Here is a 24,447-nt window from a genome sequence, read left to right on the forward strand (position 1 = left end):
CATTGAAATTTAGCAACAATTATCGGTCCCTCTTTGTAATAGAAAAAACCTGGCAGAGTTTCATGCCAGCTGGAGAGTTTATTTGCGAACAATGGGTACATGACATTCTGTCGTCGCCGACCTGCCACGAGACAACTGACCGTAAACTACTTGGTGCAAATTCTACTTTATTCTCGCAATGAACTGATATTTCATGCAACATAGATTTTTGAAATTAAAAATTGAATGAGGCTGTTCACCAGGCATTTAGTTAAATAAAGTGATATGCGTTCTTCTGATGTAAACTAAGCTGAACTATCACAAAATGTATGATGTAATAATCTTCTTTTATTCTGACGATTCGTCAATCAGATTCGACTGACTTTTTCAGTGAGGCTAGGTCTGGAAGTGACTACCTGTCTGGCATGGCAAAACATGTTACTGTAAACCAACCAAACAAGCAAAATGAAATTCAACTTCCAAACGAAACTTTATGTTGACCTTACTAATCCGATTAACGTTTTCGTATTACATCATGCCCTGGTTTGACTTGTTTTTACAGCATATCATCAAACACACAGTAACATTGGTGTTAGTTGCCCACTGCTCAGGCTAGGTTTCTACCGGTAAGTCAACATTTTTAGTTTAAACTTTTTTGCACACCAAAAGTGCTTGATTTAGGTTTCAGTAAACGGTTATTTTGACCCACAGAATGTAAACTGATCTCTATCATCATAAACAATTCTAGTAATTTTTTATTGTTCTAAAGTGTCTGTACAGTATATAACCTGTGAGCCATTTCCATAAAAATAGGCTCCTATCTGAAGGTTGGCTGTTATTTTCTTCCACATGTCACGTTCTTCCGCTGCTCGTTTTGCTTCTCCTATGCTTGACAAGTCAACCCACTGTTTTACATCATCTCTCCAAGTTCGTCTCCTTCTTCCCCTGCACGTCCTTCCTTCCATCAGATGACTTAGGATTTAAAAAAAGTTATTTTCTTATGAATAATAATAATAACAATACTTATTAGGGTGGCTCTTAAAATTGAGTTTTTGAATTTTGCTTGGGACACCCTTTCAAGTGGTGAGGTTGTCAGAAAAAATAACTCTTGCAAATTTTTTTTAAATTTGAAGTTGATTTAGAGGTGGCCCTCCCCCCCTAAAGTTCTGTGCCCTCCCTCAAAATACCAAATCTGCATATCTCGAAAACCACTTCAGCTAGAAATACAGTTTTTGTGTTAAAAGATGCAGAAAACATGGTTTTCTATCTGCTTTCTGAACATTGAATGCATCTACCTTGAGTAGAAAAGCAGTTATTTAGAAAAAACGCATTTGACCAAATCTTGATTTTACAACCTTTTTTGTGACCACGAAACCGTCTACAAAATTTCGTTTTTTTGTCTTAATTTTTGCACCTTAGAGGGAACACTGGTAACGATATTCATTTCAAAATGTAATTCTGGTCAGTACTGGAAGAAGCGGTATTATCGACAATATTTTACATATTGCCTTGCGTATCGTGACAGGATGTCTGCGACCTACACCATCGGACAATTTCCCTGTCCTTGCAGGCAACCAACCAACTGAGTTTCGTCGCGAAGAAGCCATCCTGTCTCTTTCTCGCCGCACTACGAACCCCAACCACTTGCTCCACTCAAGTCTCTATGAGTCTATGAGCGAGCAATCGAGCATCCTCGGCAACTGAAATCGAGACAACCATTTGTATGTGACGCACAACTCCTGATGAAAACCGCTGAAGACCAATCCATCAGCGCGACTACCTGGGAGGACAACAAATGGAGCTCAGAGTGGAAGAAGAACTCCTCAAGACTCTAAAGTTGTATCTCCGACACCAGCCCCCATCCAACCGGAATGCATAATTTGCCAAGGAAGGCCTGGGTGCGGCTCAACCGCCTGCGTACTGGGCTAGCCTACAGGAGTCAGACTATTCCGCTCCAACATGCACAAATGGGGGATGGCTCCATCCGCAATCTGTGAGTGTGGCAAAGAGGAACAAACCACAGACCACACCATCTGTAACTGCGCCAAATGGGGTGCGTGGTTTGCTTGAACTGGATGACGAATCAATGGATAAATGGACGAATCAAAGGATTGCTGCTCGACACTTGCTCAAGCATCTAAACCGCATCGCCACTGCCCAAGAGTGGTAAAAGACAGAGCCCTTGACCCCTGGAGTAACAAAGAAGGTTTAAACGAAGAAGAATCGACAATATTGTTCTTGTTGGAATTTGGAAACAGTTTCCTGTGTTCAGTAACAACTTGCAAAAGAAACTGAAGTTGTGGCTCATCTTCAGTTAAGATTTTGTTAAAATCCTGGATTAGACTTAGAGCAACTCCTCTCTCTGCTCTGTCATTCACTACTGAAAGTCCCTTCGCCATGTGTAAAGCTTGAATAAATGCACCATCTTCAGTCCAATGAGCAAGATCCTTTGAAAGTATAATTATTGCTTCATCTTCACCCAACAGCTGAAGAAGCCATTTTGAATTAGAGGTGTAATACTGTTCTAGACCCTTATTGCTAAGAAACGCATCTACTTTGATGCTTGGTCTCCTTGGTGGACGTTCTCCTGTTTCATCTAACATGGTTGCCACCATTAGCTTTTTACTTTCCACAGACAATCAAGAGTCAAACAAGGCTAGTCCAACCATTTCTTCGGACAGATACCATGAATGCAAATCAAGCTTTTTGCATAAATCGCCTTCGCCATCCAACAAGTGCGATGCATAGCACCTGAAGCTGGAAAGCGGATTCCACGCTCAGGAGTTTCTCCAAGGAATATGATAAAAAACGGTTATTTTAGCTATGCATGAATGCATAAAAGTTAAAGAATACTTATTTCGTTTATTGCTTTACCAGTTTTACAGGTTAGTTTATGAACTTTGTTAATTGAATAGGTTGGGCCACAATACTTGTTTAGCACTGTTTTGTGCTAGAATACCGAAAACAGGTTTTTTCTAAATAACTGCTTTTCTACTCAAGATAGACGCAATCACTGTTCAGAAAGCAGATAGGAAATCATGCTTTCTGCATCTTTTGACACAAAAACCGTATCTCTAGCTCAAGCAGTTTTTGAGATATGCAGGTTTTGTATTTTGGAGGAGGGCGCAAAACTTTAGGGGGGGAGGGCCACCTCTAAATCAATTTGAAATTCAAAAATTTTTTACAGGTGTTATTTTTGCTTACAACCTCACCTTTTAAAAGGGTGTCCCACACAAAATTCAATTTTTTTTCATTTTTTGCCAAATAAGAGCCACCCTAATACTTATATAGCGCCACATCCACAGTCAAACTATGCTCCTGGGCGCTGTACATGACAATGGTGATAATTAATACGGTAATTTCAGTCATAATGTGCAACTGGCAGCAACAACTGGGAAGGTACGATTTCCATATTGTGTCTTACATGAAGGGTTGCACAAGAGCAATTGATGTTGAGAACGCAAAGTTCTGGCAGGTTTATAATGAACAAGCAAAGTGTCCAGATAGTTCGGAGCAAAACCATGGAAAACTTTATAAATTAATAGACATATTTTAAAGCGAATACGATACAATACTGGAAGCCAATGCAGGGATTTTAGTATAGGAGTGATATGCTCACGTTGACGTGTTAAAGTAATTAGCCGAGCAGTAGCATTCTGAACTCTTTGAAGACGCAAAATAGTACAATATGGAATGTTATTTAACAATGAATTTGAATAATCAAGCCTGGTTGTCACAAGTGCATGAGTTAAAGTTTTACAAGCATCAACATTAATAAACTGTCTGATGGAACCAATATTTCTAAGATGAAAAAAGCAAGATTTAACAATGGAACTGACAAAGTTTTCTAAACACAAATGTTGATTTAATGTTACACCAAGCAATTTAATTGAGTTAGAAGAAGAAAGATTGATATTACTCAGGGTAAGGGTAGGGATGGGCAATATAGAATTTCGAATAGTTGGAATCCGAATCTCTAATTATTCGAATTGAAATGACATTTCGAATCGAATTTTCCAAACCGAAATAAAAATATCCGCTTTTCAGACAACCAAAATTTTTTATTGATTTTTTGCCGATCAATTACATTCAGCTCAGCAACGATAGCTAGTCGCTCTAGCGAAAACGGCTAGCCAGCCCTCTTTACCAGTGCAGTTAGTAGACGTCGGAAGACCGTTGTGCTGTGGAGTTGCATCTATTTTTATCGTACGAAACATGGAACACAATTCACCTCTGGGTGAGGCTACCGCTACACCTAGTGTCATAAATTCTGCAACTAGTGTCATAATTCAATCCAATGAAATGGATGATCTATTGAGCTCCGGTGTTGAAACGACAAATACTTCAACATCAAGTAACCACAACAACGAACAGCTTTGAGTTGCCAAAGAAAACCGATCCTACTTCAAGGCAAAAGTGCCATACAGCGATGCAATTGAATTGTGGTACAAAAATCAAGAAAAGTTCCCGCTGTTGTTTGATCTTACAAGTATTTAGCCACTTCTGCATCCTCAGAAAGATTCTTCTCAAGTGCTGGATTAACAGCATCAAAATTGCGATTGCGGCTCACTGGAGAGCATTTAGAACAGTGGTTCCCAAACTTTTTCAGCTTGTGGCACACTAGAAAAATTATGAAACGCTTGTGGCACACTTACAAGAGAAGAAAAGTTGCTTTAAAAAAAATTATTTTCACGTGTTAATGCAGTGGATGTGCTTGTTTATACCAACATATGAGACTGAAATGAGGCTGCATTGTTGACAAACATACCCGTATTTCATCGTCAATTCTAAGCAGTCTCTCTCGTTTACAGCTTGTAATTTCAGTCAAAACATAAAAGCCATGTTCACATAGCCATGAAGATGCAAATGGCAATATACTTTTGATTGCTTTTGCACCGATCATGGAATAGGATTTGGAAGTCAGACAGCCAAAACTCATCCAACTTTTTTTGTGGAAACAGCGTTTGAAAACACGGGTTGTTTCGTAAATCAATGAGCTGTTCTTTTGCTTCTGCAGAAAGACTGCTTCAGTGCTTCAGTGGTGCTTCAGTGCTTCAGTGGTGGGAAGTAATGTTGCAGTGCAAGCTGAAGTCCAGACAATGTGCTCACGATTTGTGGAAGGATTTCTTGTTTATGAGTTGATTCATTAAGAGTGGGAAACGAATCAAAGACTTTCTTCGAGATTTTTATTTTCCCCCTGCAATTGTCAGTACAAACACTCACGCAGCTATTGCATTTCAACTCAGAAAGCAAAATGTTTTCATCTGCCAATTTGAATATGTCTTCTCCTTTGGTTATGTCCTTCAATTCTTTGCAAAACAAACATTCTTTTACCAATGTTTCAGTGTTAATGAAGCGAATAAAAATTATAAAAGCCAGCAAATGAGATTTCCCAGTTCTGTCAGTAGATCCGTTAACTTGTAAAGATCATAAGTTAATACAGACAGCTCGTTGTCTGTAGCAACAAAGTGTTCGCGAACTTGATCCATTAAATCTGAGGATAACTCTTCTATCCTTCGTGAAATTATGTTATTTGACAATGGAACTCTAACTTTTTCGGAGGAAGCACTACCAAACGTTTCTTCAACAACAACGGCTAATGCCGGTCCAATTACTGTTTCTACATCCGTGTGTGCTTTTTTGTGTTTCGCCAACAAGTGAGCCACTTTGTAACTTGCAATCAATCCTTTTTCCGGCAGCTTGAGGTAGCTATTCATGATCTTTTCCTGCTTGTTTGTTTGGGACCTCAGGTTCGCAAAATATCCTTTTGGTTTATCCTTTAATGTTGGATGATTTTTCTCCAAATGTCTGCTAAGCTTACTGGGAACAAGCGACTCATTAGATAAGGCTTTATTGCAGATTATGCAGAAAGATTTTTGGTTATCTTCAAGTCCTGAAGCAATAAACCGGTACTGAGTGTATTCTTTAGCAGCCCAATTATGACGCGGCGATTACCCTACTCTATCGGCAATGCCATAGTTGGTTTCATCGTCACATGTGCTTATTTATCATCTATTGAAGCAGTTAGAGCGCATTTAAGTCGCATATGCTTGTCTGCATGGCTTATTTTAAATATTTATACAGTTCTTTTCCAAAATTCCAAAAAGATTTGCGGCACACTTGAGAATCTGTGGCGGCACACTAGTGTGCCGCGGCACACAGTTTGGGAATCACTGATTTAGAAGCTTTAAACATTCTTCACAGCCGCAAACACTTGCTCTCCTAGGCAGTTACTGTTGTTTTTCGTTTTGTTGCCACTTTTCCATTATGTGTCTTCAATAAAACCAGAATAAAAACAAAGCTTTTTCACATTTTCTGACATTAAAAAAGATTATTCTAGAATAGGTATTCGAAATTCTAAATTCGAAAAATTATTCTAGAATAATTCTAGAATAACTTATTGTTCTATTTTGCCCATCCCTAGGTAAGGGTCATGTCATTAAACTTTGAAATACACCATTTCGGAGAAAATACAATAAACTCACATTTTTCTTGATTCAGTTTCAACATATTATAAGACATCCAATTTGAGATATCAACCATACATTTTTGGAATTTTGACTTAATACAACACTATGAATCTTCATCAGTAACACGCAAATACAATTGTATATCATCAGCATATGAGTGGTATAAAAGCCCATGTCGCTTTATGGTGTCAAACAGAGGTTTTATGTAGAGGCAAAACAGGACAGGGCCGAGAACAGAACCCTGAGCAACCCCAGAAGAAAGGAATGTTGCAGAAGACAACTAAAGCCTACATGAACTCCCATGAACTCCCATGATGAATGAATTTTTGTACAAAAAATGACAAGACATTTTAGAAGTATTCAAAAAATATATGGTTATTCGTATTGCCTGAACGCATCTAGTTTGCTGTTTGTAATATTTTGCTTCAAGCTGTTGTTTCAAGTACATGCTGTATAACTTTTGCATTACAGCAAGTGCCCAGTGAAGAACACTATATCAGTGAAGAACACAAGTGCCCAGTGAACTACACTATCAGGCCTCGAAATTCGTTTTTGTTGACGGCGGACAAACGTGTCCGGTCTGAGCAGCTATCTCGGCGTACAAATCAAGTCCCATGGCGGACACACCAGTTTTAGCATCGATCGTTGTGCTTAATCACTTTATCTTGATAATTCTTCGCCATTTGAGAATGAGAACTATAGCTACGGTTTAGAAGGCGTTTTAAAATTTCATTGAAGTCACTGTCTCATTGACTCTGAAAAGCTTTCATCAGACCAACGACGTGCGCTTGAAGAGTCAAAGCGCTGCGTAGTGCGTAGCTGCTTAATACCGTACGTCATATAACTAATTAACTTTCACCGAACGAGGTCGTATGGCTTCTTGCGTCACAATGCTCTGGACATGAGTCGGAAAACTTCTACACTAACGCTACTGTTTTCTGTTGTGCAAAGTTTCACTAGGCTTTTTTCTTTAGGTTTATTTTTGCGCGTCATATGAGCGAAAGTGAATTTTCTTTGAACCTTTTCTTTTAAACTGCAATACCAAAACTAAACAAATTTTGCTGCATCTTGCTGTAATAGCCTGTGACTCGTATTATCCAATTTTGTAACCAACCTTGCCTTATCAATATTACTCGGAGATCAAAGCCAGACATTGTGACGTAAGACTTGAACTAACTTGCTCGCGATTAGTGTAAAAGTACTGGTACTCCCATAGGTGCTTAGCGAATAATCCACCTTTGTTACGGTGATTCAATGTCACCAATCGTTGAAGCAACGTAAAAATCGAAAGTTTTCCTGCTTTTCTAGATGCGCGTTAGAATGCGCGGGAAATTATATATTCGCAACGATTGTTTGTGCTATGCAATGACGATTTCTATCGCTATTTCTCGGCGGAGAAATATGATCGATCTAGATCAGGGGTTCCCAACCTTTTTATGTTCTCGTACCACTTAGCCACCACGGATTGTCAACACGTACCACTATTTTCAAAACAACTAATTTGATCCAATATTAAATTATTTGCAAGATGTTGATCTGGATGTAAAGTCAACGAAAGTAGCAAAATTACCAACAAAACATCACAGAGTCCATTACACCACACAGCACAGAATGCATCAGAATAACAAAGAAAAAGACACAATTAAACACAAACACAATACAACTAAATTTAATGAGATTTTTGTTTTTGTTTATATTTCACCAGTTGATCGATGCGTGGCATAACTTTGCTAATAGCACATCTGAAGTCATGTCCGGGGGCACTTAGTCGGTTTCGATTTTTTGATTTGATGTTCATAAGAATAGAAAATCCCTGCTCGCATTCCCAAGTAGAAGGAAAAATCAGTAGTTGTGGAACAGCGTGGGAAGCTAGCGTTGGGTATGAAGAAGCCATATTAAGCCAGAAGTTTATTGCAAAACATTCTTTGCGTTGTTTTTTTGCTGTTTGATCCTCCTGCATGTCTATCAGTTCCTCTTGTTCCCCTGTACAGACAGGTAGGTCGGCTGGGTCCACTGAGAAAGGATCTGTGATGTATGGGCAGCTTGTGGCATCTGGAAAGTAGTGCTGCAATTCAGCAGTTAGCAGCGAGAGATGCTGGGTAATTTCTCTGGAAAAGTCATCACTGATTTCCATTTCAAGGGCTGACAGATATTTAAACATACCATAGCGTTTGTTTTCCACATTTTTCCTCCATAATTCCAGCTTTCGTATAAAAGCTCCCAGTTTTGAAACAAAGTCTACGACAGTGCAGTTTTGCCTTTGAAATGACAGATTTAAATGATTGAAAGCTTCAAATATATCTGACAAATAAGCCAATCTTGCAATGAATTCCTCGTCCTCCACATCGTTTTGAAATTAATGGTCTTCCTGTTGGAAAAATAAAAATAATTCATTCCTCATTTCAAAAAGACGCTTAGTTGTATCTCCTCGAGAGAGCCAGCGCACTTCTGTGTGATAGAGGAGACAAGTGTGGTCTGAGCCGAGATCTTCACAAAGAACCTTAAACAATCGAGTATTTAAAGCTGATGTTTTAACAAAATTTACGATTTTGACTACCCTGTTCAAGCACATTAAAAACTTTGCAGGAAGAACCTTTGTGCAAAGAGCAAACCTGTGCATGAAACAGTGAACACTTATGACGCGAGGTGACACAGCTTTGACATGGGCTTGAAATCCAGACTTTCTACCGAGCATAGGGGAAGCCCCATCTGTCGTACATCCGACAAGATTTCCCCAATCCAGTTTATTTTCCTTGAAAAAATTTATCCAAAGAGTTGAAAATATCTTCTCCTTTTGATGTAGTGGACACCTCATGATTCAACAATAATTTCGTTTTTACAGCATCGTTCTGTGTAAAGCGGACGTAGACAAGCAGTTGGCAGCAGTTTGTGAGATCTGTGGATTCATCAAGTTGTAAGGCAAATCCAAACTTCGCATCTCTTACTCCTGCAATCACTTGGTCAGTGATATCAACTGACATTTCCTCGATGCGTCGTTTCACAGTATTGTTAGAAAGCGATACACTATCCAACTTTGCCACTGAATCTTCTCCAATCAAATTTCTGATTAATATCTTTGCTGCTGGCAAAACAAGTGACTCCGCAATGACATGAGCTTTTTGTTTTGGGCCACCAGAAGAGATACTTCATAGGATGCCTTCACAATTCCGGCATTATTTCCGTAAAACTGGCCTGTGTGATCCATGCGCTGTCGCTTCACGTTCTCCCCAAGTCGCTCAAAATAACTCTTATCTCGATTCATCTTATCTGCATGATTGGACTCAAGATGCCGCTTAAGCAAACTTGGTTTCAAAGCTGCATTTGAAAGGGTTTTCTTGCAGATCACGCACTGAGGTAAGCTATCTCCACAATGTTGAATAGCAATGAAGCCATACTTAATATAATCTGCGCTATACTTTCGCTTCGACATTTTCAAATATTTAGACAAAAATGTAATGCTGTTCAGGATTCAGCCACTACACGTCGGAAAACCAACATCAGAATAAACGCAATTCTGCAATTGCACAGACCACATTGCACACGTAATAGTTTCGTCACAGACACCATTCACATTGCACACATAATAGTTTCGTCACAGACACCATTAAGTTCGCACAGCAGCATTGTATTAATAACAATGACAGCAGGGAGCAAGATCGACAAAAGTAGCTTACTGAGTGCAGAGAATTTAGTACGGAAAGAAATAAAAGTGTTGTTTGCATATTTTAGAAACCCAAAATTAAATAATTGTTGCAATAGGCCTACTTTACTTGACAGTACTACTACATATCGCATGCAACGGAGAGCTCCTCGCGTACCACTTGAAAATCTCCCGCGTACCACTAGTGGTACGCGTACCACCGGTTGGGAACCCCTGATCTAGATGGTACTTCCCACGAACATCACATGCTGTGACGGCGGACATGACCGCCGTGTCCGCCGTGAATTTCTAGGCCTGACTATGATGAGAATTAAACGTTGTAGACATAAATATCTGTAAAAGCCAAGATATGCTTCATGGATAAAGTAGAGTTCGTGCCAAGTACCGGTAGTCTTGCAGACTTTACAAAAAAATAGATAACTTTCTGCATCTTCTTTTGTGAAAACTGACAAAGAATATTATACTGTGTTTTTTTTTGCTGAAATTTGCGTATTTGACTGCGTTTATTCTTCGTATCATTATGGTGTGGTAGCCTAACTAGTTATATCCAGTCTATGGGTTGAAATTTTAATATATGGGCATTTTGGTAGTGCAATGTTTTACCAGTTGGCTGCCTGGTTTTGCAGGTTGCCTTGGTCAGAATGAAAGAGAACGAAAGAGTGTTTGCAATGAAGACATTGAACAAGTGGGAAATGTTGAAACGGGCAGAGACGGCATGCTTTAGGGAGGAACGAGATGTTCTTGTAAAAGGCAGCCCTGATTGGATAACTCGACTTCATTATGCTTTCCAAGATGATAGTAATTTGGTTAGTCGTTCAGGTTCTTTTTTTTAATATTAAAAACAGCTACGTTTGCGCGTGACAAAAGTCATCAATGTGTAAGTTCGGAATGGCCCGTTTCGAAGAAATCTTGATTCGGAGACGGCCTTTTTCGGAGAAAGCCTATTTTAAAGATTTTTTGAAAATCCAACTACGCCTTTTTTAAATCCAACGACGCCTTCTGTTTATTTAGAGAATTTTGTATTTTATTCCAAAATATTGTTTCTTTTGCATTCCGGCAAAGAAAAATAAATTGAATTGAAATTGATCGAAAAATAAAAAATTGAATTAAATTTGTTTGTGAACTATTAAATTAAAATGCTTACTCACATAAAATTGACAATGATATGTATTCTGCGTCGCCGTCTGCATGCAAACTTAGAACATATTCATTTTTGAACTATTAAGTTAAAATGTTTGCTCACATAAAATTGACATGTATCCGGTGTTGCCATCTGTATGCAAACTTCGAATATATTTGAATACTCAACTATTAGAAAATTCCAATCCCTAGTTTAACAAGTCAATACAAAAACGCTGGAGATGATTCAATCGATGTCAAATAACAAAACAAACAAAAAAGAACACTTCCTGCTTTCATTTGGAAATTATGGCTGATTATTATTATCAGGTAGGCTATAAAAACACCTTAGGCTTCGAAATTCGTTCTTGTTGACGGTGGACCAATGTGTTCGGTCTGAGCAACTATCTCGGCGGACACACCAGTTTTAACGTCGACCGTCATGCTTAGTCACTTTATCTTGATAATTCTTCGCCATTTGAGAACTATGCCTACGGTTTAAAAGGCTTTTTAAAATTTCAGCAAAGTCCCTCTGAAAGGCTTTCATCAGACCAACGATGTGCGCTTGAAGAGTCAAAATGCCGTGTAGCTGCTTAATACACCACATAACTGATTAACTTCCTCCGAACGAGGTCGTATGGCTTTTTGCGTCGCAATGCTCTGGGCACGAGTCAGAAAACTTCTGCACTAACCTAACTATTTTCTGCTGTGCAAAGTTTCACTAGGGTTTTTTTTCTTTAGTTTTTTTTTGCGTGTCATGTGAGCAAAAGTGAATTTTCCCTCGGTCTTTTCTTACTTTAATACCAAAACTTAACAAATTTTGCTGATCTTGCTGCAATAGCCTAATCGTATAATCCAATTTTGTAACCAACCTTGCCTTATCAACATTACTCGGAGATCAAAGACATTGTGACGTAACACTTGAACTAAGTTGCGCGTGATTAGAGTAGAAGTACTGGTACTCCCATCGATTGTTAGGGAAGAATTCACATGTGTTACACAGGGCTGCGATTTTTTCTTTCTTGTCCAACGACTAAAAATTCTGCGTTTGTCGAATGGTCATATGCCGTCACAAGAGTCAGATGAGCGTTTGGCCGTAAATTACCGCACAAGTTGTGTGAATGCACGTCAGAGACACTTAAGTTTTTAATCGCACGTTGGTTAAGTGATTGCAAAGGAGTATCAAGTTCTAAGTTGTGCACCTACCGGACAGGCGGACATGCATATTATTTGTTTTGCTCCAGGAAAAGAACTGTTGTAAACTCAAAACTGAGGATCGCAAAGAAAAAAGCCCTTAGGCTATGTTTGATGATGTTCGCCCTTCGTTTCCGAAGATGGCCAATGAGACTAAGATCAAGCTTTTTTTAGTGTGGGCTTTGGTCAGTGTAGGCTACATGAGTGCGGAGATCGCTTATGAGGCGTATTTGTGCCGTGAAGCTTCTACTGCAGGATGAACATTGGATTGATGGTTGGCTAGGGCCAGGGTTGTTTGAGGCTCGGGCCTTGCAATGTTCTCGTTTTTTGACAGCATATAGCGTACGATGTTTCTCAGCTGATTTTGCGCCTTTATAAATGAGACCGCACCATGTTGGTCATTCTGTGACTAAGTCTTCCCACGAATCCACGCCGATAGCGAATTCCCCTATGGAAGCTTTTAAAGTGTCTTTAAAGCATTTTCTTTGACCACCTATTTGACGTTTGCCGTTAGTCAGTTCTTCGTAGAGCAGTTGTTTAGGAATGCGATGGTTCGGCATCTGGTGGACGTAGCCAGCCCATCTTATTTGCAGAATGGCCTGTTTCGGCTAGTCCGATTCGGCTAGTTCCCTATTCGGCTATAGTCCAATTCGGCTAGTCTGATTTGGCTAGTTCCCTTTTCAGCTAACCTGCGGCCTGTCAAAGAATTTTGTGCGGCCCGCAAAGCAATTTGACAATCGCTCATGCATTAAAGACAAAAGACATCTCAAAGCTGTTTTACGCCTTCACTGGTACTCCTTTCCTTTGCTATTTTCTCACCGTAAACACTAACTTTCAGGGTTTAAAGTTAGAAAATGACGTGCTGCTGTTACAATAAGTATCTCACAGAGTCAATTTTGTTAAGTAGTTCATACGGCGGAATGCAAACTGGCAATGGCATAAACTTTGACAACTAAAAGTAGCCTATTTCGGTTCTTTTATCTGTAAAAGAAACCCATTGTGTCGAATATCACTAAACGTGCGTGACGAAATGCTTGATGCCAGGCGTAAGAACTTCGATTAAAGCATTTTCTCGCAGTGTTCAAGGTGTTCTTCTGGAAGAGAACTCCTTTCCATAAAGCGGCTATTTTCATCTGTATTTCTGAACATCTGGTCAAAAACTAGGCTGTTTTTAGATGTGAAAAACTTTCGTAACAGAGTCATTTTAACAGAGCAATATTGTTATTGGCTCACACGGTGAAATACAAACTGGCATGGACTTTGACTAATAGAAGTAGCCTTGGTTATAAAAGAAACCCGTTGTGTGGAATAGCACAAAACGTGTGCCGAAATGTTTGATGCTAGGCGTTAGAACTTCGGCCAAAGCATTTTCCAGCAGTGTTAAAAATGGTGGCATGGGCGCCTTGGGAATTTCTTGAAGCGTCGCTTCTAGGCCTTGCCTTGAAGTACCTGTTGCAAGGAAATTCACGTGTCGGCACTCTTATGATGCATTACTTGATGCTCCCCCCCGATTGTTCCTCGACCTGACTTGTTTACCTGACTTGTCCTCTCTCAGTTTATTTTTTATTTTTCGTAAAGCACGGTGTTTGTCAAATAGTGACGGCGCGTGTCGAGCAACATTGCCGCCAAGAAAGGTAAAAATCGCAGCCCTGGTGTTACGCAGATTCAATGTCATCAATCGTTGAAGCAACGTCAAAATCGAAAGTTTTCCTGCTTGAGTGGAAGCTATGGGATACGGGTCTGCTACTATTCGGTGAGTCCGATTCGGTGAGTCCGATTCGGTGAGAGCCTTTTTCGGTGAGAGCCCTATTCGGTGATTTTTTTGAATTTTTTTTTGAAAATTATCGGGTACCGTAGCCTAATTAAAACCCTTAACCCCAAACCCCCTAACCCAAAAACCCAAACCCCCAAAAAACCCCAAAACCCCCAAAAAACCCCAAACCCCCAAAAAACCCCAAACCCCCAAAAAACCTCAAACCCCCAAAAAACCCCAAACCCCCAAAAAACCCCAAACCCCCAAAAAACCCCAAACCCCCAAAAAACCCCAAAACCCAAAAAAACCCCAAACCCCAAAAAACCCCAACCCCCCAAAAAACACCAAACCCCAAAAAACCCCAAACCCCCAAAAAACCCCAAACCCCCAAAAAACCCCAAACCCCCAAAAAACCCCAAACCCCCAAAAAACCCCAAACCCCCAAAAAACCCCAAACCCCCAAAAAACCCAAACCCCCAAAAAACCCAAACCCCCAAAAAATCCCAAAACCCCAAAAAAACCCAAAACCCCCAAAAACCCCAAAACCGCAAACCCCAACCCCCAAACCTCCAAAAAACCCCAACCCCAAAACCGCAAACCCCAACCCCCAAAAACCCCCAAACCCCCAATCCCAAAAAACCCCAACCTCAAAAACCCCAACCCCAAAAACCCCCATACCCCCTAACCCCAAAAACCCCCAACCCCAAAAACCCCCAACCCCCTAACCCCTATCCCCTAACCCTATAACGGCAATGATAATTAGGCTACAGCGCGCAATAATTAAAAAAAAAAACTCACCAAATAGGGCTCTCACCGAAAAAGGCTCTCACCGAAAAAAACTCTCACCGAATCGGACTCACCGAATCGGGCCATTCCGATGGGATACAGTATTCCCATTTTCTAGATGCGTGCTAGAATGCGCGGGAAGTTATATTCTCGCAACAATTGTTCGAGCAGATAGCTAAAAGCCTACACAATTATGATTTGTATTGCTAGTTCCTGTGTAATTTTTCGGCGGACAAATATGACCCATCTAGATGGTACTTCCTGCGGACATCACATGCTGTGACGGCGGACATGTCCACCGTGAATTTCGAGACCTGATCTTAATGTTAAGCAACAGAAAGCAAGATTGTTAAATTAACTTTTAAATTGGGTGATCATTCATTTCTCTATTGTAAGCTAATACCTTTCAATATGATACATGTGCCGCTGGGATTTTACAATTCTCCGAAAAGGGCTTTCTCTGAAAAAGTCTGTCTTCGAATAGGAATTTCTCTGAATCGGATTTTCCGGATTGCATTCTCAGAAACAGATTCTCCCAATAGTAGTGCCATTATTAAAAAGTATACTGGACCATACTAATATCCCTTCTGAGCAAACTACCTTTATTTATCATAATCTCAACAATTCTTTCAAACTTTACAGTATCTGATCATGGATTATTATGTTGGAGGAGATCTTCTGACTCTGCTTACAAAGTTCGATGATCGACTTCCTGAAGAAATGGCTCGTTTTTACATAGCTGAGATGGTCCTTGCAATTGACTCAATTCATCAACTTAATTATGTGCACAGGTTTGCTTGAAAGTCATTAGTTAAAATACCGTAATATGCTTTTTTTAAACATTTTGAGGTTGTTATTTATAGCTTACAATATTAAATTTTCGGTTTTGCTTTTGCCATACTGCACACAGAGGTCAAGGTTGGCCTTTTCTCACACACTAAATATGGAAAAACTGAGTAGTGAGTATATCCACTCCAGTTTGTGATGATACTGTGGTAAAAGCAAATTGAATGCTGTTTTTTCTGTGGTGCTTTTTTGAGATGGTAAATATAAGTTTTGTTGAGGAGTAGCTTCAAGTGTTTGGTTCAGAACAAGCTTTCAAATTTACTCCCTTGCTTGTTTACTTTTTTGGTATAGACCAGAAGTGAATGCTATACTGAGAAGTGGGCTATGGACTACTGTGGAAATGAAAGGTGTTATACTACGGCCTTGATACTATTTTAAATTGTGCAGGCCTGCTGTGCAATAAAAATTTATTGCGCACAAAATCGTATTTAGTGTGAAATAAAAAATTGCTAAATTAATGTTAGAATAGTTTTCTAGTTTTAGTATCTTTACAAGCTTTACCATCATTATCCCCTGCAATTTTGGTTTGGCTTGCATTTGTGGTGGTGGCTGATTCTTTTCTTATCGCCATTATCTATACTCCTATTCTTTATTTTATCTCATTTTGTTCATCGCATTTTTTCCTTCAGTCCAACCTTGTTTGCCTTATTCTTTAACTCTTCTTTCCATGTTCTTTTTGGATTTCCCGTTTCCTCTATGAAAACGTATTATATTGCTCCGTGCATCGATTCATTCAGACAACAAAATGCACCCACTTTTGTCCTAATATACATTACAAGGTCATCAATAATTAACGTTACAACTTCAAACAACTGCATTTAACAAATGGTAGACAATATTTGAGTAATAAACAATTAAACATATAATAAATAACTGCAGACAGTGCACACCGTTTCGACCTTCCGGTTTCCTCAGTGCAGTCTGTGCACTGGAATGGCCATGGAGATATATACCTCCTCCATGTGACATTTTTCCATTTGTGGTACCGGTACCTAATTACCAAAAACGGTACTACTCCAAACCTTGCCAAAGTACTCAAACTGCAAGCAGTGAGCTTTGCGCAATGCATAGCAAGGTGCCTTCAGTAAAGTGCTCAATTACATAAATATTTAGGAAAAACAAGTTTTACTCAAGTGTCCGCCATTTGCTTCAATAACAAGTCGGAGACGCTTTGAAAAGTCATGAATAACTCTTTGAGGTATTTCGGCCCATTCTTTTTCCAGATTAGCCTTCAGCACTTCCAAACTTTGGTGGTGTTTAGACGGAACCTTGCTCTTCAGGTAAGACCAGATGCCAAAGTCTAGGGCGCTAGGGGGGTTTAGGTTTGGGGATGAAGGAGGCCGTTTTTATTGAAAATGAAGAATGCCACATTGGTTGAAAGCCAGTTTTTTTGTTCTTTTAGCTCCATGTGAAGGGGCAGTCTCTTGTTGGAATGACCAATTACGTTTTTTGAAGTGTTTCTTTGCCCAAAGCAACAATGAACCCTCAAGAATATCTTTTCGGTAGTTTTCTTTGTTCAACTTCACTCCTTGGTCCACAAAAATCAATGGACTTCTTCCTGATTCGTTGACTGTGGCCCACACCATCACTGATGCCGCCCCTTGTCTCTGAGTGACTACCCGAGTACCCGGGGTTCCATATTACCATCTCTTGACCAAACACGATCATTCTGACTGTTAAAATGATGCTGGACATCAAATTTCTTCTCATCGCTGAACACAAGGCTTGGCAGCGTGCCTCCTTCAATGCGTGAGAGCAGAATTCTGGCTTTATGTGTTTGAATGGGCTCTCCGGCTCATCTTCAAATCCTTCTTGAGAACTGTGAACATGGTTCCATAGGCCACGTTCGCCTCCTTTGCCAGTTTTTGAATGAATTTCTTTGCACCTTTTCTCTGGTTGCTTTTATCAATTTTGAAGTTCTGGTGCTTCGAGGGCGACCTTGGCCAGGTCGATTTTTGACATTTCCAGTTTCTTTAATTGCCTTTTAAGAGTTCTCCAGACCAGCATTCTGTTAACTTTTAAGTCCTTGCAAATATCACTCCTTGACTTGCCTGATTTGAAGAGGTCTACACTAGTGATGCAAGCCGCGCCGCGCCGCGTACGCGGCCGCTTTTGACTTTTTCGCCGCGCGCCGCGCCGCGTGGAAGGTTGAAATGACAAAGCCGCGCCGCGCCGCTTGCCGCGTAAACTTTCAAGAAATTAATTTTTCGTAAACGTAAACTTTCAAGAAATTAAACTTTCGTAAACGTAAACTTTCAACTTTTCAAGAATTAGCTATGAAACTTCAAATTTAAATTGGAAACACGGATCAGTTATTTTTCCCTTCGGAAACCCTAAGATGGAAAGCTATGCAAATGCAAATTGCAAATGGCTTGCAGTTGACAGGGTTTTAGGGCTTGCTTGTCAGGGAAGCTGTACGAATGTTTTTGGTTAGTAGCCTAGCTGATAAGCTCAGTTACCAGGCTATAGGCCTAGCGCAACTACCGCATTATTTACTATATCAGTTAGCCCAGTGAGTTCAGGCTATAAGTTTTACTCTTGTGTGTGTAGTTCATATAGCCACTGGCATTATAATTGCATTATTGCTTACAAAAAGTGTTCAAAAGTCCTGATACTGGATCCAGGAACATTCTATTTGTCTTAGTTTGTATTATGTCTTAGAACTTAGATGCATTGCTGATAAGAGAATATGATCTGGTTAGCCTGGCCAATTAGTGCACAACTGTATTGGTACTAGGTTACCAGTTATATGCCATGGATGCTTTTTCCTACAATTGACTTTCTAAACAATAACTCGTTAAAATATTTTTTTTTAATTTTGTAATTTGCGGTGTGCGGTGCGGTGCAGTGTCAAAGTTCCAGATAAATTGCGGTGTGCGGTGCGGTGCGCGGATAGATGAGTCAGTTGCGGTGCGGTGTGCGGATAAAAATTTTGGGTTCGCTGCATCTCTAGTCTACACTGCAATAGCTACGCTATTCTTTTATTCAAATTTTCATTCATTGCATATGAAAGTTAGGCCAATAAATATATAATCGAGAAACATTCAATTTTTTAACATTGTAACCCTAAATATTGATGTTTAATACAGTTGTTTGACGTTTGATGACCCTCTAGATTAGGGGTGACAAACCTTTTTGCGGTCGCGGGCCACTTTGTCAACTGCACATGAGTTAGCGACTCATGATATTAGGCTATTCATGAAAAGTAACAAACGGCAGATGAAAGGAATGAAACCCACATAGTTGAAATTATCTTACGCAGAATCGAAACATACAACAGTAAAAAATAAAAACAAATCAACTTGAGCAAAAAGGATAGAGCATCAGTACTTGCACTGATAATGAAGACAGTTTAATTTTCGAAGCGTTTGCTTTCATATGAGTATGATTTCTTCTTTTTTTGGCTCTATCCTTTTTGCTCAAGTTGACTAAATGTTTCGACCATTATGCTCCGAAACAACAAATCAGTTAATGAAATTTCTTTTTCAAACAACAAACAAAAGCCCATGCAAATCATACAGCTGAAGCTATCTAATGCAGCATTGAAGCATAAAATATTAAAAAATAACATTGAAGCATTGAAATTTTTTGCTTAGTGGGATTTTGGGAAAGTTTTTTTGCTTGATTAAGCGTTCAATATTAGGTCGAACAGACGATGTGGCAACACTCAACTGCATACTAAGATTTTCATCTGTCAGCCTCGACCTGTAACAACTTTTTGTAAAGTGCATTTTAGAAAAGAACTGTTTGCATAGGTACGTGCTGCCGAAAACACATGACCATTTGAGATTGTCAAATTGTTTTGCGGGCGCACAAAATTCTTTGACGGGCCGCAGGTTCGTCACCTCTGCTCTAGATGCTATATTCTAACTACGTTTACGTCGATACTACTTACATGATGCTATAATATATATGATTATTATTTATTTGTTCACTTTTGAATTTTTAATGAGTGCCCTTTCAAATAGTTCTAAATTTGTTAAAATGAAAAACCTAGAGTATTTTTTTAAATTAATCAACATTTAAGATATGCTCAAAGACCTTGAATTTTCTCCGCATTTACAATTGTCCGATTCCATTTGAACATGTAATTACAATGCAATTGTCATGGTGATTCCGTGGCTCTCGTTACACCATGGCACTGGTATTGTCAATTGTCATAGCATGAAGTTCTTCAAGCCAAGAAATGGGTTAGTGCAATGTTAGCATACTTTATGAAGAACCCAGAACTATTATCTTAATCTCCAACCTTTAGTCCTTCATGTCAAAGTAATAAGCTTGGAAACCTCTTTAATGAAATCACTCAGACTTCTTTTGTTTCATATAGTTATTACAAATGTATCTAGTTGTTAGGACAGCGCCCTACACGTTATAGGCATATTTTATTAGCCTATTATCATGTATTAGCTGCATAGCTTAGAATAATATTCCTTGCACAAACGGGTAGACATAAGCAATGGCTTGGGATTACATTTTATTTGTACAAGTATCAATTTTAGTAGGCCTACCTTTTCAATACAAAGCTGCATTCATAACCAAATGGTTTTCAAGCTATTCTTCCTTGAGTTATACCACGCTTCTCAACCTTTTTCAATGTCCATCTTCTTTCCTCACATTTTATTTTATCCCTCGCTTGTATTCTGAACTTTTTACAATTCTTCTATCGAGTCTTCTAACTTTGGTTGATACACCACAGATCAACACATTCTTGTGTGACAGACTTGTATATTGAAAAGGGTCCCACTTGTACTCTGGGTGGTAAGCTGTGGGCACACAAGAAGATGGTCTGCTGTTTGGGGATTGGTGCCACAGATACATGTAACTGGGTCGTATTGTAGCCCCACTTTACCATTGCAGATTTAGTACAGCCAACGCCAGTTTGGTGTTGATTCAAGGTTTTCCACTTTGCCCAGGGTGCGTTTGCTCCTGGGGGAAGGGACTCTGATGGTGGAACCTTCATTTCCACGTATGATGAGTCATTTTCGAATTGTTGTTTCCATTGCATAAGCCTTGTTTTTTTGTTTAAATTAGTGGCTGACTGTGTGTTGGGATGCCTTTTCTTGATTTTAACCATGTCTGTGTAGCAGTTTGTCCATAGATAAGTCGACAAGAATTGCTAAGAGCAGAGTTGAGTTTCATTGAGTTACAGGACCTGTTGTAAACGGGTCTGCTACTATTCGGTGAGTCCGATTCGGTGAGAGCAATTTTCGAAGAGTTTCCTATTCGATGATTTTTTGAATTTTTTTTTGTAAGTTACCGGGTACCGTAGCCTAATTATCATTGCCGCTATTACATCGTTGTAACGTCGCTAAACGTTGAAATAAGACCCTAAACCCTAACCTTAACCCCTAACCCTTAACCCCTAACCCTAAAACGGCAATGATAATTAGGCTACGGTACCTGATAATTTAAAAAAATCACTGAATAGGTCTCTCACCGAAAAAGGCTCTCACCGAATAGGGAACTCACCGAATCGGATCCACCGAAACGGGCCATTCCAGTTCCAAACAGGGCATGCATATTGCATATTCTGCGTTGGAGTAACACAGAGCCAATGCTGTCATTCTGAAGGTTTGTGGGTTAGTGCCCTATTCAATGTGGTCATGCTGAGGACGGAATGGCCCGTTTCGGAGGATCTCCCAATCGGAGACAGCCCTTTTCAAAGATTTTTTGAAAATCCAACAATGCCTTCTGTAATTTCAACGACGCCTTCTATAAATCCAACGACGCCTTATGTTTATTTAGAGAATTTTGTATTTTGTTCCACAATTTCGTTTTTTTGCATTCCGACAAAGAAAAATAAATTGAATTGAAATTTAGCGAAAAATAGAAAGCGAATTAAACTTATTTTTGAACTATTAAACTAAAATATTTGCTCACATAAAATTGACATATATCCTGCGTCGCCGTCTGTATGCAACAATCCAATCACTCATTACCATTCATTTCTGTATTGTAAGCTAATTCCTTTCAATATACATAATATGCCGCTGTGATTTTACAATTCTCCGAAAAAGGCTGTTTCCGAGTAGGGAACTCTCCGAATCGGATTCTCCGAATAGCAGCAGACTCCAATGTACAATATTCTCCAACTTAAATTTTTAGGTGCATGTAATGACCACCTTAAATTGCTGTATGCTAACTGATATTAATAATGGAGTGTGTGTAAATTGTTGGATGTTGGTACTGGAATGTTGTGGACCAACCCAACACACTTTTTATCTATCCATGTTTGAATTTCCAGAGACATCAAGCCTGACAACATTCTGTTAGACGTAAATGGCCACATCCGTCTGGCTGACTTCGGTTCCTGTCTTCGCTTGACCAACGACGGAACGGTATGTGGACTAGTTAATACAATCACACTGTTGCTGGATATTATTCTTAGAGCTGTATAGTCATCATGTGATGTGTCATAGCTCAGGACCCCAGGTGTGTGCTAACCTATCAGATCGAGTTTTGAGATTTCAACACAAATGTTCAATCTCACGTTTATTTGTTGTCTTGTTTAGTTTGCATATTTATTTGCATTTTGATGATTTGTGTGAATTAAATATAAAACTTGGTGAAACTTAGTTTTCCTTTAATACATAGCGAAAAATGTAGATATATATATAATATTTAAATATGCAATAAAAACGTTATAATATCGTGGTGTCTAGTGCGTGATTGACACTCGTTTGCACCTGGGTCAGAACCTGGATCTCAATGTGCTTTGCACCGGATTACTAGTGTTCTGTGAAAATATTGACTCAATATAATTTGTCAAATTAAACCACCATTGCATTTTTCTGTAATAAGCAAATTCAAGGTTTAATTCACGACTAGCGTGACTCTGAGGTTTGTAGTGTCGGCTGAAACTAAAGGTGTTGCTATTTCTCATTATTTTTATTAATGACAGGTTTTTGCACTTAACGAATCACTTCTGTTTATAACTTTACACTTGGACAAAGTGCTGCCTATAGACTACCTAGTTGCCAGCAGCTACAGTATGTATCCACGACCTGTGCTATAGCTTGCTTGGTTCAGCTTGAATTTTGCAACTGCTTGTCACCTGTTTATTGTTACCAAGCCTTACTCGGAAAACAACTTTCTTTTGCCCAGTATCTCCATTTTTTGAACAGTCAATGTTTCAAGACAAATTTATTACAGGTTCAATCCAACGTCGCCGTGGGCACACCTGACTACATCTCTCCTGAAATCCTCCAAGCGATGGAAGATGGGAAGGGTCGGTATGGTAAAGAGTGTGATTGGTGGTCGCTAGGTGTCTGCATGTACGAGATGTTTTTTGGAGAAACTCCTTTCTATGCAGAGTCACTTGTGGACACGTACGGCAAGATCATGAACCACCAGGTAACTGTGTTGAGGCTACACCGGTATGGTTAGAGAAACACAATGCTCGCTGTTCTATAGAGAGTAGTTAGGTTGTGCTGACGCCAAGAAGATAGCCTCCTTCTCAACAAAACTGAAGCAGTAAGTACAATTTTCTGATCCTTCAACTTAAATGATAATGTAACTGTTTTTTGTTTCTAGCACTAGTTGCTACGTTCATCTGATGAAATTGAAAGTAAAATTAACAACAAACAAGATGGTTTATTGCTTCACTGACGTTTTGCGCACCATGACAATGCGCATCCTCAGAGCGAATAACATACAAAATAAAATTTCACCAGGTTATATACTGCAGTGCGATTGAAGGCAAGAAAAAATAAAACACGCAATATTTAAAAAAAAAAAATTGGCCAATGATGTGTGAGCGGTTACTTTTCACGTTAAATTACGTAAAAACTGGAAAGTAACCGCTCACACATCATTGGCCAATTTTTTTTTTTTTTTAAATAATGCGTGTTTTATTTTTTCTTGCCTTCAATCGCACTGCAGTATATAACCTGGTGAAATTTTATTTTGTATGTTATTTGCTCTGAGGATGCGCATTGTCATGGTGCGCGAAACGTCAGTGAAGCAATAAACCATCTTGTTTGTTGTTAATTTTACTTTCAATTTCATCAGATGAACGTAGCAACTAGTGCTAGAAACGATAATTGTCCTGATGAACACCCATACTTTTCAGTATTCAGTAACTGTTTTTACCATTTGTTTAGGAAAAATTTCGATATCCTCCTCATTTTACTGATGTATCTGACAGAGCTAAGAATCTTATGAGCAAGTAAGTTACAGTCGCATCATCTAGAAAATTGTAGTGAAAATTGTCTTAGTTGCTATTACATTTTGCATCAACTTACGCAATGGCTTTGTGTTGTGTCATTATGTGGCATATATTGGTCCACGTCTTTTAGGTGCAGACAGTTAGGTGCCGGTTAAATAGGCGCGGCTGGCATGCCCATTGTGGCGTTATGATAGTTAGGTGCGGAGCACGTTGGCACCCGGTCATTTAGGTGCTATTCCTAGTAAAGTCTGATCAGTAAAGTCGGCTCCAGTCAAACTATGTTGGAGTTTCTTCAAGGAGTAAGCCACAACTTCTACAGTAAGGTGTAAGCCACATGGGACCTTAACTTTTCAAATTACCTTTTGTATGTTCATTGTGTTTTTTAGGTAGGTTATGATAAAGCTTTGGTAGAGAGTTTGCTTTGTTGAACCATAGAGAAATAAAACATAGTAACTTTAGCGGGTTTAGCATA

The 24,447-nt window shown here is 39.3% G+C and overlaps 2 protein-coding genes and 1 pseudogene across 3 annotated transcripts in view; 1 reads left to right on the plus strand and 2 right to left on the minus strand.

The window, feature by feature from the left end:
* Window positions 1-24,447, plus strand: part of LOC145767259 (serine/threonine-protein kinase MRCK alpha-like) — a 112,229-nt gene that overhangs the window by 21,748 nt on the left and 66,034 nt on the right. For both annotated transcript variants that reach the window (XM_082579050.1, XM_082579051.1), the window contains exons 3-7: window positions 10,737-10,916; window positions 15,605-15,753; window positions 22,053-22,146; window positions 22,961-23,161; window positions 23,911-23,975. In XM_082579050.1, the coding sequence (XP_082435176.1) occupies window positions 10,737-10,916; window positions 15,605-15,753; window positions 22,053-22,146; window positions 22,961-23,161; window positions 23,911-23,975 (689 nt within the window). The remainder of the gene's footprint in view (window positions 1-10,736; window positions 10,917-15,604; window positions 15,754-22,052; window positions 22,147-22,960; window positions 23,162-23,910; window positions 23,976-24,447) is intronic.
* Window positions 8,119-8,610, minus strand: LOC145767598 (zinc finger BED domain-containing protein 5-like). Its single transcript, XM_082579450.1, has one exon. The coding sequence runs from the start codon at window positions 8,608-8,610 to the stop codon at window positions 8,119-8,121; it is 492 nt and encodes a 163-aa protein (XP_082435576.1).
* On the minus strand, window positions 9,194-9,879 carry LOC145765968 (zinc finger BED domain-containing protein 5-like; annotated as a pseudogene).

This window comes from Aplidium turbinatum, chromosome 3 (assembly GCF_918807975.1).
Source record: "Aplidium turbinatum chromosome 3, kaAplTurb1.1, whole genome shotgun sequence".
Classification (NCBI taxonomy): Eukaryota; Metazoa; Chordata; class Ascidiacea; order Aplousobranchia; family Polyclinidae; genus Aplidium; species Aplidium turbinatum.